Raw genomic sequence first — 17896 nt, 5'->3', positions numbered from 1 at the left:
CCTGTATTCTATGAACTCACTGGTCACAGACGTCGACTCAACGTCGGTTCAATGTAATTTCCTTGAAAGGACGTGGAAACGACGTTGATTCAACCAGTGTGTGCCCTGTGGGAAGGGGCTAACTATAAACATGTCCAGACCATTATGAGAATACAACAATAGCAACATAGTTTCCTATGGGGACAGAGAGGAGTGAGCTACAGCTTCTCTGTGTCCCTCGAGGGTTTCTCTGGAACTGAAAGAGTACATTTGTTCTCTACTGTTGGTGCTGTACCAACCAGGGCATCATCAGTAGGTGCATCTTGTTAGTCTGAACTCTCTTCCTCTCTCAGTCTCCTCTCGGTATTCAGCACGGATCAAAAACAGATGGTGTGTGTTTATTTTAGCCAGTGCTGTGTCCCAATAAGTCTGTATGTGTGTGATGACTGAGTATGGCCATGAGACTCCTCCAGTTGACTTTGTTCCAGCTCTCACCAGCCTCCGGTGTTTGAGCAATACTGTCTGTGTGCTGGAGTAGGGAGGGTCAAGGCTATGGGTGTTTCCCATATCGATAGACAACAGCATTTCCCCCCAGATATAACAGAATTATTTTTTGGTTGAATAAAGGGAAGAATCGAAGGAGTTGGTGTAGAAATGAAGTCTGTGTGTAATCCAAGTGTATGTCTTTCTTCACTTTGAATATTTTCTGGAAATGTCTTTTTAAAAACTGATACTCCCACCACCACACGCACGCACGCACACACGCACACACACACACAACACAGATGTCCAGTACAGATGGTCATGGTAAGCCACCCAAACACTCCAGACCGCCAGTGTCCACACACGCGCAAACACATCATCTGTGAATTAACCAGAGCATGTAGACCAACACTTAATGCACATGTCATGACATCTTGGTATATAAAAAAAAACAGTCATGTCATTTTGTTTAATTACAAATTATTTTTATTATGCATATTTTCTTGTGGTTGTATGGCTTCATCATACATGTGAATAAGGTGGTTATGTAGACAGAGACTCCTGGAGCAGCTCTGTACCCTAAACTGCAGCTGGCCCAGAGACAATGGCACAACGCTGACTCTCACAATGGGGGCTGACACTGAAGCTAACAAAAACACACACTCATACACTGGCACACTCACGCGTACTCACTGCCTCACACACACACAGACAACTACTGAATCGCGCCCCCCCCCAATAGCATCAATCAGTCAAGTATGGACAAGAACGTTCTAGCAGAGATCATTTCACCTTCCCTGATAACAACTATTGTATCGTTATAACATTACGTTACTATTCCAATACCAAATAGTACAGACTACATTCGCCTGGAATTTTTTCTGCATCTGCTCATGTTAAAAAATACTGAGGAAGTCAGTTACCCCAGCTGTTGCAGGTCTCCCCATGATGATGAATATGGAAATACATACTTTACTAAAATCTGCTTTGACATGAATATCTTAGGGTAACAATCATATAAAAAGCATATGTTACAGTGTTGTCTACCTTATACATATTCATCCCATACTCAATTAGAATAATAATAATGGCATATTCAGTGAAATTGTGATTATCTCAATCTGCAATAATTTACTCACAAATATGGAGGACATGGAAAATGGGAATAGAGCAGATAGACGGAGAAGCAGAGACAGAGAGAGTGCATAAACATTTTCCACTGGAGGAATGAATCTTGAGGAAATGGACATAGAACAAAATTCTGAAATAGAGAATAGAATGTACAGAGGTGATAAGGCCACGTACAGAAAGGTATTCCTGAAGATTGTCCAGGAGAGGGTGCTGCCCATATACAATGCCTTCAGAAAGTATTCACCTGGACTTTAGCCACATTTTGTTGCGTTACAGCCTGATTTTAAAAAGGATTCAATTGAGAATTTGTCCCTGGCCTACACACTATAATGTCAAACTTATGTTTTTCAACATTTTTCTAAATGATTACAAAATGAAAGCTGAAATGCCTTGAGTCAATAAGTATTCAACCCCTTTGTTATTGCAAGCCTAAATTAATTCATGAGTAAACAAGTCACATTATAAGTTGCATGGACTCACTCAGTGTGCAATAATAGTGTTAAGCATTATTTTTTGAGTGACTACCTCATCTCTGTACCCCACACGTACAATTATCTGTCCGTTTCCTCAGTTGAGTAGTGAAGTTCAAACACACATTCAACCACAAACACCAGGGAGGTTTTCCTCGATCGACCATGGAGTTTTTTTTTAAAAGCCACATTGAATATCCCTTTTAGCATGGTTAAGTTATTAATCACACTTTGGAAGATGTATCAATACATTGAGTCATTACAAAGATAACTCAGTTGCCGGAGAAGAAGGAAACCACTCAGGGATTTCACCATGAGGTCAAGGGTGAGTTTGTGATTATAGAGTTTGTGATAGGAGAAAACTGAGGATGGATCAACAACATTGTAGTTACTCCACAATAGTACCCAATTGACAGATTTAAAAGGAAACCTGTACAGAATAAAAAATATTCCAAAACATGCATCCTGTTTGCAACAAGGCACTAAAGTAATACTGCAAAACATGTGTCAAAGCAATTCATTTTATGTCCTGAATACAAAGTGTTACGTTTGGGGCAAATCAAATACAACACATTGCTAAGTACCACTCTACATATTTTCAAGCATAGTGGTGGCTGCATCATGTTATGGGTATGCTTGTAATCATTAAGGACTGGGGAGTTTTTCAGGATAAAAAAAATGGAGCTAAGCATAGGCAAAATCCTGGTTCAGTCTGCTTTCCACCAGACACTGGGAGATTAATTCACCTTTCAGTAGGACAATAACCTAAGACACAAGGCCACATCTAAACTGGAGTTGCTTACCAAAAAGACAGTGAATGTTCCTGAGTGGCTGAGTTACAGTTATGACTTCAATCTATTTGGAAAGATATGGCAAGACCTGAAAATGGATGTCTAGCAATGATCAACCAATTTGACAGAGCATGAAGATTTTTGAAAATAATAAAATGGTAAAATATTGTCCAATCCAGGTGTACAAAGCTCTTAGAGACTTACCCAGAAAGACTCACAGCTGTAATCGCTGCCAAAGGTGTTTCTACAAAGTATTGACTCGGGGATGTGAATACTTATGTAAATTAGATATTTCGGTATTTTATTTTCAATAAATTTGCTAAACTTTCTAAAAACATGTTTTCACTTTGTCATTATGGGGTATTGTGTGTAGATGGGTGAAAATTTTTTTTTTAATCATTTTTGAATTCAGGCTGTAACAACAAAATGTGGAATAAGTCAAGGGGTATGAGTACTTTCTGAAGGTACTGTAAATCCTACTCAATTACTAGAGGGGGCTATAAAATTGCCTCTGAAATATATGTAAACAGAAAGCTGTGAGTGCTATTATGTGATACAATATCAGTACTTGTTGTATTTACAACTTGTCTAAGTCCCATTAACTGATTTGAGCCAGTGTATGGCTGTGAATTAACAATTTTTTTAATGGAATGTTGGCATATTGGCAGCTAATTTGACAAATTTATAGAATCATTTCTCTTAACCTGGCTGGCTAGCTAGCTAACACAGTGCTGATAAATTCTTCACATTCATTGCTTTATCACAGCACTGGCAAACCATGGTTCCAACTCCCTGACCAACATGGCTGACCTTTGGACCATCATAAGAAGGTTCATGTCCATTCTAGTATTCTAATTCTATGATGCTGCGTCTGTCTCACCTCGCTAATGAAATGTTCAGTAGTACTTCTGGAAGAGTGAGGCGGAGAATCTAGTGAAATATAATGGCTATCCAACTCATCTTCGCCCAACCTTCAAACCCCATCCACTGCATTAAAGGGCTGCTCAGAAAAGCCTGAGATACTTGTGTACGAGGGTGGGTGGTCTCTGCCGGTAAGGAGTGGAAGGTGGTAGGTTCTAGAATTATTCATTCTCCTCTTCTTGTGTTCTCATGTTCCATTGACTCCATCACGTTTGGCATTGGACATAAGGAGAGCTCTTCAAACATTCATATAAACATTGGCGACAACAGCAATAGTAGTATAGTAACAACTATGATAACAATAATGGATAATAACCCTAATAGAAAAACAGGAAGAAATCTCAGTGTGTTTTGTTTGTTTTCACAAAGCCCTTTGGATTCTGACCCCACTCTCTCCTTGGTTGTCGGGAGTCTCGTCCTGATGATGTCACAGGTCCTAGTGCAATAATCCTCTTGTTCCAAGTCTCCAGACGTTGTTGTCATGAGTGTCCCCCTCCGATTACACTCACCCACCTCCATAACCCAGGCCCCCCTCACTGCATACGGTCGGGGTGGTGGAGGGGATATTGGAGGTAGGCTGCAGGGGGGGCAGAGAGGCCAGCGAGGGGGTTGAGGGAGAGGTGGATGGGTGTGGGAGGGGTGGGGGGGGCAGACATGGTAGGGCCTGGTGTGGCGGGGGAGTAGCTGTAGCGGAGGTAGCTAGCGGAGGGCGAGGGGGCGTAGGGGTAGAGCTCCAGGCCAGTGGAGGGGGTGGAGGTGTAGGGGGCGTAGGCTGAGCTATAGTCCAGATACGGGGAGGAGAGGGAGGCCTGAGAGGGGCTGAGGTGGGACTGGAGCAACAGGCTGGGCTGGAGGAAGGCCTGGGGGTACCCATACTGCTGGGCCAATCTGAAGAGACAAAGAAAATTATAGATACAAGTGTACAGTATGCGGTTATACATTAGGAATGTATGCACAGGCCTGAGGACACACATACGGCTCAGCCATCGTGGAGAAAGAGGCACGTACACTACAGTATCCATAGATGATGTACCACACCACTGTAATTACAGGGGACATACAGTACCCAGTATGCCCAGTGAATGACTGACATACGGCATTGAACACTCAGCTTTCGAATAGTGCTAGCTTTGGCATAGTATTACCCGAATACTGTATGTAAAGATTTACGTCAAGCACACACAATGTGTAGATCAGGATCCTTGTAAAATAATACCTTGGAATGTGAGATGGGCACGTGATCAAATGTTTCTGAATGTCAATCCCTTTCATCAGGGGGATTGTAACAACTGGGTTTTTATAATTGGCTATTTTAGTGGAGAGCTTTGTCTAATTACGTCCCTGGGAAGCAGAAAATAACACCTGAGGGAAAATGATTTCACCCCAATGCTCAATAGGTAGAGAGGAGAGACGGGGGGAGGGGAACGACTCGGAAGAGGAGAGACTATCTCCATGTCCAGAGGATATAGAGGGTAGAATACAGGCAACGAAGAGAAAGTAAAGGAGGGAAATGTAGGGGAATGAGGAGACTGCGAATAATAAAGGAGGGAGAGGGGAGAGAGAGGCTCAGTTTGGATGGTATGCTGTTTTACAAGAGAGGCACTGTTTGGATGGTAGGGTGTTTTACAAGAGAGGCTCAGTTTGAGCCATTCTAAAGGCGACCGCATGCTTCCCAGCCGAGACAGTTCGGAAGGCGTTGTGCATATATTATGATGACATTTTGGACTTCGGTGAGGGTTTTTTCGGGTTGTTCGGGCACACAAAACTTTTGAGAGGCACGCCGAAGTCTAGACCCCTTCGTCGGTGATTGGTTAACATTAGGGATTCTTCCATGAAGACTTTGCTGTCATTCAACGAGAGGGGGGGGGGGGGAGTAATACTTCACCAAACATCTTAAGTTAGAGGTCAAATTGTGTGACTACGATCCCCTCCGCAAAACGGTCAAAATTAATGACAGATGTCTTGAGTTATCTTAGATTAATTCTGACTATTTTGAGGAAGTGTATACTGCTACAGTGTCTCAAAGCGAACAAACAGTACTATTTCTGCTTTTTCTCATTTTTCAAGTGAAATGCATTTTAAGGGAGTATGCGAGCACACTCGTTCGGTTTGCCTAGTCGACTTTGGCCAGCCGCCAGCCGAACTGAAGCACGCTGACACCGTAACACTGCCACTTCAGCAAAGGACAACACAACTTCACACATTCACACACGGACACACACACACCCGCCCTCAAATCCTGCCTGCCTCCCCAGATGTGTGTTTGCAGTGACTGAGCCCTATAATCCCCCCCCAACCCCACCCTGTCTCTGTGTTTCAACAGGAAACACACCCCACCACACTGCACCCGCCCTCCTCCTTCCTCCTTCAAAAAAAAGAACAGAATTTGAATAAAGTGCCAAATCTCACTTCTCTGTCAGCGCCCTGCCTGGCGTCTGCCCTGCCAGCTAGCTGGACCAGATGGTGCCTCAGCGGCTGCCTTGCCAACTCTGGGTCCTACAGGCAGCCACTGGACCCCCCCCCCCACACACACACACACTTGCATTCACACACACACACCTCTTCACAGCCACTCCTACCATTAGTCATTAGTCCCCTCTTAAACATCCATGTAAATACACCAAGCCTGGGGACAGAAGCTCTGTTTCTCTTGTTCTGTTTATCTTTGTTATTTGCCCTTTACAATAAGACAGACAGAGACACACAGAGACAGAGAGACACACAGACAGAGACACAGAGACACACAGAGACAGAGACAGAGACAACAGACAGAGACACAGACAGACAGAGCAATATTTGAACCCCGGGCCAGAGAAACTCCTGGAGAGACGGAGCTCCCCACAGAAGGAGCCCGACTATTAGCTCTGAGACAATGGTGCTTACTTACCGCCAAAATGATGAGTTTGGGTGGTTTTTTTTGGGGGGGGGGGGGTGCCTGTGTGTTTTGTGTGTTTTGACAGAGTAGTCAAGACTTCACCAAGATAGATCAATCCACCCCATACCAAGTGACTTCCGCAAAAGATTAAGAAAGAGGAAGTCCTTCCCATTGTTGTGGCAGACAAGACAGCGACTTTATCATGATCAAACCCAGGAGAAGAGAGGGAGCACTTGTGCTTTAATTGTCCATTGGTTCTCTGAAGGAGACATTCAATCAGCCCACCATAATTCATTCACAGGCTCATCTGGGTCAGCCTCAATTCCCTTACCACTCAATATATCATTCAATAATTGAAAGCCGGCGGCTGCAATATTAATAGCCCTGTGAGCCATGGGGGTTTGACGGGCCTATCACAATCCCTGCTCCCACTGAACACAGAACACACACCCCAATCAGACTGGCCTCACAGAATAAGAAAGGATCATTTAGCCTAATATAGTATAGCACTCATCAGAAACCATGGACAGCTCTGGTCATCTCCCTTCTGTCCAAACAAATGCCAGAGAGATGTTTTATTTCTGGGTCAAACTAAGTGTTCACAACTAAGTTAGTTGTGAAGTACACTGGGTGTACAAAACATGCACAAAAGCTCTTTCCATGACAGACTGACCAGGTGAATGCTATGATCCCTTATTGATGTCACCTGTTAAATCCACCTCAATCAGTGTAGACGAAGGGGAGGAGACAGGTTAAAGAGGGATTTTTAAGCAAGACAAAAGATTTAAGCGCCTTTGAAAGGGGTTTGGTAGTAGGTGCCAGGCGCACCGGTTTGTGCCAAGAACTGCAACGCTGCTGAGTTTTTCACACAACAGTTTTCCATGTGTATCAAGAATGGTCGACCACTCAAAGGACATCCAGCCAACTTGACAGAAGTGTAGGAAGCGTTGGAGTCAACATGGGCCAACATCCCTGTGGAACGCTTTCGACACCTTGTAGAGTCCATGCCCCGATGAATTCAGGCTGTTCTGAGGGCAAAAGGGTGTGCAACAAAATATTAGTAAGGTGTTCCTAATGTTTTGTCCACTCATTGTAGATTCAGAACTAGCCTGCCACTTACCAGTATGAGTGAGTTGACTGAAACGGTGTCAACAGTGCTCTTTCCCACAGACACACAAACAAGCACACGCACATCCCATGCCACTGAGACTGTTCACCCATCCATCACACCCTGACTCACAGGCCAACCCCTCACTTCTCTACTCAGCCTGTTTTCACAACACACTCGTTCCCTGGAAGTGTGTGTGTGTAAGGAGGTGTTGTAATGGTTTGACTGTGTAGGTCAACCATGGCCGAGAGAGTGAGATGAAGGAAAGATACAGAGGGGGGAGGGAGGGAGAGAGAAAGAAGAGAGGAGAAAGAGAGAGCGTGAGAGAAGGAAAGATACAGAGGGGGAGGAAAGAGAGAGAAAGAAAGAGAGAGAGAAAGAGAGAAAAAGAGAGAGAGAAAGAGAGAAAAAGAGAGAGAGAGAGAGAAAAAGATAGAAAAAGAGAGAGAGCGAGAGATGAAGGAAAGATACTGAGGGGGAGGAAGAGAGAGAGAGAGAGAGAGATAGAGGGGGAGGGAGAGAAAGAGAGCCATAAGCAGGCTAAGAATATCCCCATGTCCAAATGTATCCATGTTAGGAAACAGCAGCAGGCTCGCCAGTTAAGTGAAGCAAGCCAGTGTCTGGATATTCTCACTGAGTTGTGTTCTCTTGTAACTGATGCTAGCACAGCTGGCTGACGGGTCATTCTCAGACTCTATGAGACCACTGGGACTGTCAGCTACAACATGTGCTGAACACACAACTAGACAGATTGGCAAGAGGAAAAGGTGAAAGGAAGAGATTAGGGGAAGAGGCCGACAGAGACTGAGAGAGTGATTCCTTCTTACCCATACTGCCTCTGGATCAGGGCGGGATGGACCTGCTGCACACCGATGGAGACACCTGTGTGGCAGAGAGAACCCAGCAGGGTCAGAGACCATCAGATACTATATAAAACAACAGACATCATCTGAGCTACTGGGAGGACAAGACGGAAATCAGACCAGGACAGACAGACATACAGAGCTTGCATAAGGGACAGAGTCTGGAGGAAGAGATCCTACCACTCATTTACTTTTCATCTCTCTGTCCTTCCGTCTTTCCCTCCCTTGGTGAGCTGAACAGACTCTGGCACTGTTTAAATAAGCGAAACCGAGAATCTACGGGGACACTCATGAGAAACAACACACACTCGCTGACACGTTCACACACATGCAGCTCTGACCTCATTGACTCCTGAGTTCACCATGAATGTGACGATAGGAGACTCATCTCTCCTTCCTTCTTTCTATTGCTCTCTCCCTCAATATCTCACTACCTTCAGACTCCTTTTTCTCTCACAAACACTTAATGTTCCTCTGACTCTCACAGACACACACCCAGACCCCCCCACCCCACTGGTAATGTTCTGTTTATCATGACTCCCTGGGTGAGTTGAGTCACACAGGACAAGGAAGAGTCAGATCTGCTGATATTCCCCCCCCCCCCCCTCTCTCTCATTATCACCACCACACACACACCCACACACAGACTCTCTCAACTCACACAAAATAACAAAATACCATGCTCTGACATATCTCATCAGCTGCATGTTTGAAGTGTAACATAGCAACAACACCCCAACAGAGGTACAGTATACTGCTGTGCGTCATTCACACATATGCTACATCTAAAAATGACATGCCTGTCATCTATATAGTGGTGCACTAGATTTCATCCCTGTATTTTCTCCACAGGCTGAGAGGAGAGTGAGTGTGTGGAGTCTGAATGGGGAAAAAGAGGCTGGTGGTTGGTAGGCTGGTAGTTAACAGGCTGGTAGTTAATTAACACTATGAGCCTGACCACATGGCCCCCTCAGGGAGAAGCTGTGTGTGTCACCAAGTGTGTTGTCTGTGTACCGTATAATCTAGAGGAATGTAGCTATAATAGTAGTCAACTGAGTGTGTCATCTGTTGCGCTCACCTGTATGTCTGTGTATGAGAGAAAGAGTGTGTGTGTGTGTGTGTGTGTGTGTGTGTGTGTGTGTGTGTGTGTGTGTGTGTGTAACACCTGTCTGTGGGCTGCGGGGCTTGGCTCCCAGGTAGGCCAGGTTGATGTTAGCCTTCCTACCGTCGATGATGGGGTTGGGGTCTTTACATGCCCGCTCTGCCGCCCCCCTGTCCATCATAGTCACCTGACAGGAAGAGGAAAGAACACACAGGTTTGGGATTCAGGAAGTGATCAATCCGGGAACTCGTATCTCACCAATAAATCCCTGTAATCCCAGTAAAGCGTATCAGTGTTCATACTGTACTGTTTGAGCTCCAGTAGATAGTAAGATCCTGTGTGGTTATGACATAGTGTGTGATGGTAAAGTATGAAACCGAGGATTTCAGGGCTGAGCCGTCTGCTGCTGTGGGGGAGTAAGTCTCTCGGGTTAGGGGGCACCGGCATCCTGACCTATCACAGGGAATGGTGGGCGTCTGGGTCTGCAGGGAGGGGATCTTTCAATTCTATCATTATTTTACTAACAAGGGGATGCTAAATAAGAGCAATCAGTAACATGGTACATCGAAACACACATTCATTGTCTCTCTCTCTCTCACACACACACACAGCTGTGACTGCCTCTATTACAGTAAGAGTAGTCCCAAACTCTGCTAATAAATGAGGCGAAGTGAACTGAAACATGACATTAGTAACAGTACAGGGCACCGATGGGACTGCGTTTTTTTGTTGCTTTTATATCAAAGCATCATACTCTGGAGTCCTATGCGAACACTGTGCTCTGGACGGGTTGATTGCTGTGTTTCTGAAGGCTGCCTGCCGGGGGAATTCGACTGCTATGGGAAGTCAGGGTTGAAACGGGCAGACTGTCCGGCCCTGGGCCAGAGACAGAACACGCACTGGTTGGCTGGCTAAACTCATCAACATGAGTATGAACAGGCAGGTAGGGAAAATATGCATTGCTTTAACTCCCCTCATCTCTCTCTTGTCTTGTTATCTATCTCTCTCGCCGACACTCTCCCTTCCCCCCCTTTTCTCATAACCACACACAGCTTGACAAAGGGGGGGGGGGGGGTGTCTGTGTGTGGAAGGAAGTCAAAAAGAAACTGCAGCCTTATCGCAGAGCGCCAACACGTCACACCTCTGTGACCAGGGGATTACCTTCTAACACACAACACATAGCCTCCCCCAGAGAGGGAGGGAGGGACAGAGAGCATTGAGCTATAAATGGGGAGGGGGGACAGAGAGAGAGAAAGGGAGAAGGAGGGGAACAAAGGGACAGAGACTGCACGAAAAACAGTACAAACAGAAGCTCCTCAGGGACAATCCAGAGACCCTATTTGTGGACGATTACAAGACTGGGAACATAAACAACTGTTATAAGAGCACACTACCCCTCTGTCAGAGGCAGAGAGTGGAAAATCTGAATAGTGAAAAAAAGGAGGACCCTGAAACTGAGACAGCCTGGAACAGTGGCCATGCAGGGCAACATCAAACACTTCCAACAGGACTTTTACAGAATCAAAGAGAGAGCACAGCAGGAGAAGTTCTGTTGGTGACGACTCCTCCACCCAAAGTGAGTCGGTCCACCCCCCCCCCACAAACGAGCAACCCCATGAGTAGGCTTTTGGCCTACAGAGAAGGAACCCAGACTTCACCAAAGAAATCAGAAACACAGACATTGTCATCCTGCAAGAAATATGGTATAGAGGAGATGGACCCACTGGTTGCCCTCTAGGTTACAGAGAGCTGTTATTCACATCCACCAAACTACCAGGTGTGAAACAGGGAATAGACAGAGAACAGTATATTTGACCTACAGTTTCAGCTAACATATCAAATTGTAAAAAGAAATCTAGCAGAAAACCTACAAAAACTAACAATAACAAATGGTTTGATGAAAATTGCAAAACCAGAATTAAGAAACCCATCCAACCAAAAACACAAGAGACCCAGAAAACCTTCCCTAAAACAGAACCGAAATACGCTAAGAAAAAAAAGAAGGAACAGCATGTCAGAAAACAGCTCAATGTGAATGTATAGAATCAAATCACTTCTGGGAAAATTGGAACACATGAAACAAACAAAGAGCTACAGTATATAAAGCAGACAGGCATCGAGGCATTCAGTTAGTGTACGTACGATTGAACGTCAGAACGGGCAAAACTAGTAACCCTATGCGTCGTCGAGCGTGGTATGATCGTCAGTGCCAGGTGCGCTAGATCCAGAATCTCAGAAACAGCTGTCTACCTGGGCTTTTCACACACGACAGTGTCCAGGGTTTACCGAGAATGGAGTGACAAACAAAAAACATCCAGTCAGTGCCAGTCCTGTGGGCGAAAACAGCTGGTTGATGAGAGAGGTCAAAGGAGAATGGTAAGATTCTTGTAAGCAAAAAGGCGGCCCACAAACAGAAAAATAATGGCGCAGTACAACTGTGGTGTGCAGAATGGCATCTCGGAGAACACAACTCGTGGATCCTTGTCAAGAACACCGGGTTCCACTACTATCAGCTAAAAACAAGGGGCTCCAGTGGGCACACAATCACCAACACTGGACAATTGAGAAGTAGAAAAACAAATCTCAGTTCCTGTTGCGTCATGCTTATGGCTGAGTCAGGATTTGGCATACGCAGCAGGAGTCCATGGACCTTTCCTGCCTGGTGTCAACGGTACATGCTTGTGGCAGTGGTGACTGGTGTGGGGAATGTTTTCCTGGCACATGTGAGGTCCCTTGATACCATTTGAGCAAGATTGAACACCAAACCCTAAAGAATTCGGGCTGTTCTGGAGGCAAAGGGTCCAACCCGGTACTAGATGGGTTTACCTAATAGACTGGCCTCTGAGTGTTATATCAATGACTTGGTGAGGGCACTAGAACAGTCTGCAGCACCTGGCCACACCCTAGATTCTGATGTCAAATGTCTACTGTTTGCTGATGATCTGGTGGTTCTGTCCCAAACCAGGGAGGGCCTACAACAGCACCTAGATCTTCTCCACAGATTGTTAGACTTGGGCCATGACAGTAAATCAGTAAGACAAAAATGATGGTGTTCCAAAAAGAGGTCCAGTTGCCAGCACAATAAATACAAATTCTATCTAGACACCGTTGCCCTAGAGCACACAAAGAATTATACCAACCTCGGCCTAAACATCAAGGCTGTGAACGATCTAAGAGACAAGGCAAGAAGGGCTTTCTATGCCATCAAAAGGAACATAAAACTCGACATCCCGAGAATTAGGATCTGCTTAAAAATACTTCAAATCAGTTATAGAACCCATTGCTCTCTATGGCTGTGAGGTTTGGGGTCCGTTACAGAATAACGCCTCACYGAAGGGGAGCATCAGGGAGTTTTTTGTGAGTCTAGGTGACATCAGGTCCGGCTGCCGCAACCGGGGATGCCTCAGCAGGCAAGTCAGGCTTCCATGCCTCAGCAGGTTCGTCAAGTTTACAAGACCCGGTTGTCCAGTCAAGTGTCCGTTGCCAAATCTACCGAGGATGCCTCAGCTAGCTTGTCAGGCTCCCATGCCTCAGCTGGCTCATCAGGTTCACAAGACTTGGTTGGCTCGGCAGGCTCCAATGCCTCGGCTGCTTCGTCAGGCTCCAATGGCCCGGTCGGCTTGTCAGGCTCCAACGCCTCAGCCGGCTCCCGCGCCTCAGCAGAAGAGACTGGCCCACTCCTGGTCCTTGGGACCGTCCCTCTGGTCGGCGTCCTGCGGTTGGAACCGCGCGTTAGGGAGGTGGTACTGTCACATATATTCCCTCTCCGGCACTCGAGGTTGTCAGGCTGCTCATTATTACGCACACCTGTCACCATCATTACGTGCATCATCAGACTCACCTGGATTCAATCACCTGCCTGATTACCTTCCCTATATATATATATATATATATATGTCATTCTCTTTGGTTCTTTCCCTAGACGTTATTGTTTCTGTTCCGTTGTTTCATGTCTGTATGCTACTCGTGTTTCTTGTTTTGTCCATGTTTATTTATTAAATGATTCACTCCCTGAACTTGCTTCCCGACTCCCAGCGTATACGTTACACTGGGGCTCTATTCATAAACACAAACAGACCCCACAGAACCCCAAGACAGCAACACAATTCGACCCAACCAAATTATGAGAAAGCAAAAAGATTACTATTTGACACACTGGAAAGAATCAACAAAAAAAAAACATAGCAAACTGGATGCTATCTGGCCCTAAACAGAGAATACACAGTAGCAGAATACCTGACCACTGTGACTGACCCAAAATTAAGAAAAGCATAGTGAGCATAGCCTTGTTATTGAGAGAGGCTGCCATAGCGAGCATAGCCTTGCTATTGAGAGAGGCTGCCATAGCCTTTCTTCTCTCGAGAGCCAGGTCTGCCTATGTGCCCACTGCCACAAAATGAGGTGGAAACTGAGCTGCACTTCCTTACCTCCTGCCAAAGGTAGGCCCATATTAGAGACACATATTTCCCACAGATCACACAGACCCACAAAGAATTTGAAAACAAATCAAACATTGATAAACTCCCTTATCTGTTAGGTGAAATACCGCAATTGCAATGTGCAATCATAGCAGCAAAATGTGACCCGTTGCGATGAAAACAGGGCAACCAGTGGAACACAAACAGAATTGTAAATACAACCAATATTTTTCTGTTTACTTATCTTCCCCTACTATTCGTATTACAACTATTTTTTACACATAGTTAAAAACACTGTTCTGAACTGCGTAAATAAACTTGCGTGCAAATTAGTGTGAAATATCTCAGAGCAAGTACAACCCTCACGCTTGGTCATCTCACATTGTTTCAGCTCATATTCATTATGCACATATATTTGATGTTGTTAATCATTGTGTGTGTGTGTGTATTTCTCTGTGTATGAGAGGAAGTGTGTGCGTGTGTGTGTGATTGGAGAGGGAGCGGGTTGTTGTTCAGGACTCGGAGATAATTGATGTTACACTTTGTAAGAAATACATGGTGACTGCAACACCACACATCCTTGTTGGCCGAACAAAGTGTGTAACACCGAGTTAAGAACCCGCGCTCTTTGCTTTGCAGATTACACAAGCACCTCCAGCCCAATACACAAGGGAGTGTCAACAACACATGTACAGATCCATACAGAAAATGTCAAATAAACGTACTGGTTTACAGTTGGTTGTGGGAAACGTGCAGTGGGCCCAGCCTACCCAGTAAAACATAACTGAAACTTGCCTCACTTTCAATATGTTCTCAATTCAAGGTGGTTGGGTAAGTATTACAGTGGCCTAATTCAAGGTGGCTAGGGGAACAGTTTGTGAAAGTATCCCGTGATAGAATATCTCATCTGGGTGTACTTATCTGTCACAAGGCACTTTCATCATTGGTTACAATGTAGTAACTTTGTTATAAAGGCTTTGGTAATATAAAGTGTCATCAAAATAAATGCAGTGTACTATGAAATTAAGTAATATCAGTGAATCTACATGATACCACTGAGTTTTGACACCAAAGGGAACAAGATAATGTGCGCTCAAAATAACTGGCAGTTTCCTACGCGCTCTGTARCGCACTACTCACACAATTTCTCACACGTTACAGTAGTCCACTTCCTGTAACCTACAATACGCTACATTTACAGTCAAATTAAATGGTTTCTAAACAAAGAACATGGGCAGAAAATAACAGCAGACAGTCAGCCTGACATGCGTTCTGTCCCGCCAAAAGGAAGGTTATGGAGAATTTGGAAGGGAGTATTGCACAGCGTGTTAGATGAAGTACGATACACTTACAAAGCCGTATCCTCGGGATTTCCCGGTTTGTCTGTCCGTTATCACAACGGCCTCGTCAATATCCCCGAACGTCTCGAAGTATTTTCGAAGGGATGCATTGTTGGTATGATAAGGTAAACCACCGACAAAGATCTTAGTGAAAGTAGTGTCATTCTGAATAGTGGGATGCATTGTCTCCAGACCTCCGTTAACAAATTGATGGAAAAGCATTTGTCCGTTGCGTCCGAATGGAAAAACTAAACCGTCTATGGGAAAAACCACAATATAAAGAGTCACAGGTGGTATATCAAAGTTCTAAACAACACAACTGGTGCTGGAGAGATGGAAGCTTAAATGCGCAATGGTTTGGTTTTCAAGCGCGCAATCAGATTTGATTCGTCCAGTCTGTATCGATGCAAAAGGACTTCTTTATTCCATGCTTTGAGTTATATCGAAGCAGGGCGACCAATGTACGGGCTACACTCCAGGTTCTTCTTGACAGGTGTCTTGAATACTCCTTCGAAACATCTCACGAGAGGAAAAAAATATTTATACTAGGGGAGTTTCAGACACGCCCACTCCCATTTTGGCCAATACATAAGCGAAGCAACGCCCCCTGTGAACTTTATATGTGACGTTTTCCGCTGCCCACGCCCTCCCAGCTGCACCCTTACGTTCTCCTACACCTGTCTTTGTCTTTTGAAGACACAAAGAACACCGTTTTATGCTGCAATGAATCCACATAAACATACTTAACCGTGATCAATAGGTCATTTTAACGTGTAGGCTAGTAGCCTAGGCATTGATTTGACTAATTTATGAGTTTTCAGCCTTTCGGACTATGTCGAGTTATAAGACATAAGACTACCGGATAATAGCATATTCCAAGAATTCAAACGGTGTGGATGTTGTTCCAAGTAACATGGAAACTGGCGCCCAACTTCATGGGACTGGTTTATTCTGAGTTGCTGTCATTTTATAAGTTCCAGRTTGCTGACCATAAAACATCACCTTCACTTTTGATTAAGGGCTACAGCAAGCGCAAAAGGCTTGGCTAGAGACAGTAACGCACATAAAACGGCAGTTGAGGTGAGAGGAAATTGAGATAATTAAAGACAAAAGCGCACGCCAGGGGTGACCATTCACAGGAAAGACAAGATAAAAGGTTGTAATGTTGAGGTGACCATGTATTCTCTCCCTCTCAATTCAATTCAAAGRGCTTTATTGGCATGGGAAACATATGTTTACATTGCCAAAGCAAGTGGAATGGATAAACCGAAGTGAAATAAACAACCGGAAATTAACAGTAAACATTACACTCACAAAAGTATCAAAGGTATAGAGAGAGACATTACACATATCATATTATGGCTATTTACAGTGTTGTAACAATGTGCAAATAGTTGAAGTGCAAAAAGGAAAATAGATAGTCATAAATATGGGATGTATTTACAATGATTGTTTTTCACTGGTTGCTCGTCTTGTGGCAACAGGTCACACATCTTGCTGCTGTGGTGGCACACTGTGGTATTTCATCTAATAGATATGGGAGTTTATCAAAATTGGATTTGTTTTTGAATTTTTTGTGTGTCTGTGTAATCTGAGGAAAATATGTGTCTCTAATATGGTCATACATTGGGCAGGAGGTTAGGAAGTGCAGCTCAGTTTCCACCTCATTTTGTGGGCAGTGTGCACATAGCCTGTCTTCTCTTGAGAGCCAGGTCTGTCTACAGCGCTCTCTCTCTCAATAGCAAGGCTATGCTCACGGAGTCTGTACATAGTCAAAGCTTTCCTTAATTTTGGGTCAGTCACAGTGGTCAGGTACTCTGCAACTATGTACTCTATTTAGGGCCAAATAGCATTCCAATTTGCTCWGTTTTTTGGTTAATTCTTTCCAATGTGTCAAGTAATTCTCTTTTTGTTTTCTCATGATTTGGTTGGGTGTAGTTGTGTGGCTTTCCTGGGCCTCTGTGGGGTCTGTTTGTGAACAGAGCTCCATGACCAGCTTGCTTAGGGGACTCTTCTTTAGGTTAATCTCTCWGTAGGTGTATCATCCTAATTCTKCTCTGCATGCATTATTTGGTGTTGTACACAGAGGATGTTTCTGCAGAATTCAGCATGCAGTCTCAATTTGGTGTTTGTCCAATTTTGTGAATTCTTGGTTGGTGAGCRGACCCCAGACCTCACAACCATAAAGGGGGTTCTATATCTGATTYAAGTATTTTTTTGCCAGATCCTAATTGGGATGTCAAAATGTATGTTCCTTTTGATGGTGTAGAAGCCCCTTCTTGCATCATTCACAGCTTTGTGGAAGTTACCTGTCGTGCTGATGTTTAGGCCAAGGTATGTATAGTTTTTTGTGTGGTCTAGGGCAACGCTGTCTACACAAACAACAACACACACACACACACACACACACAACAC

At 44.6% G+C, this 17896-nt stretch overlaps 1 protein-coding gene across 1 annotated transcript; it reads right to left on the bottom strand.

Annotated features, from left to right (window-relative positions):
• Nucleotides 1-925: 925 nt before the first annotated feature.
• Nucleotides 926-16011, bottom strand: LOC111966231 (RNA-binding protein 38). Its single transcript, XM_023990706.2, has 4 exons — nt 15494-16011; nt 9787-9910; nt 8586-8640; nt 926-4663 (listed from the first exon to the last, which is right to left on the bottom strand). Exons 1-4 carry the CDS (start codon nt 15701-15703, stop codon nt 4309-4311), a joined length of 744 nt encoding a protein of 247 aa, XP_023846474.1. The 5' UTR covers nt 15704-16011; the 3' UTR covers nt 926-4308.
• Nucleotides 16012-17896: the final 1885 nt, after the last annotated feature.

The sequence above is a fragment of the Salvelinus sp. IW2-2015 genome, linkage group LG7 (genome assembly GCF_002910315.2).
Source record: "Salvelinus sp. IW2-2015 linkage group LG7, ASM291031v2, whole genome shotgun sequence".
In the NCBI taxonomy this organism is placed as follows: domain Eukaryota; kingdom Metazoa; phylum Chordata; class Actinopteri; order Salmoniformes; family Salmonidae; genus Salvelinus; species Salvelinus sp. IW2-2015.
This window is presented reverse-complemented; position numbering and strand designations above follow the sequence as displayed.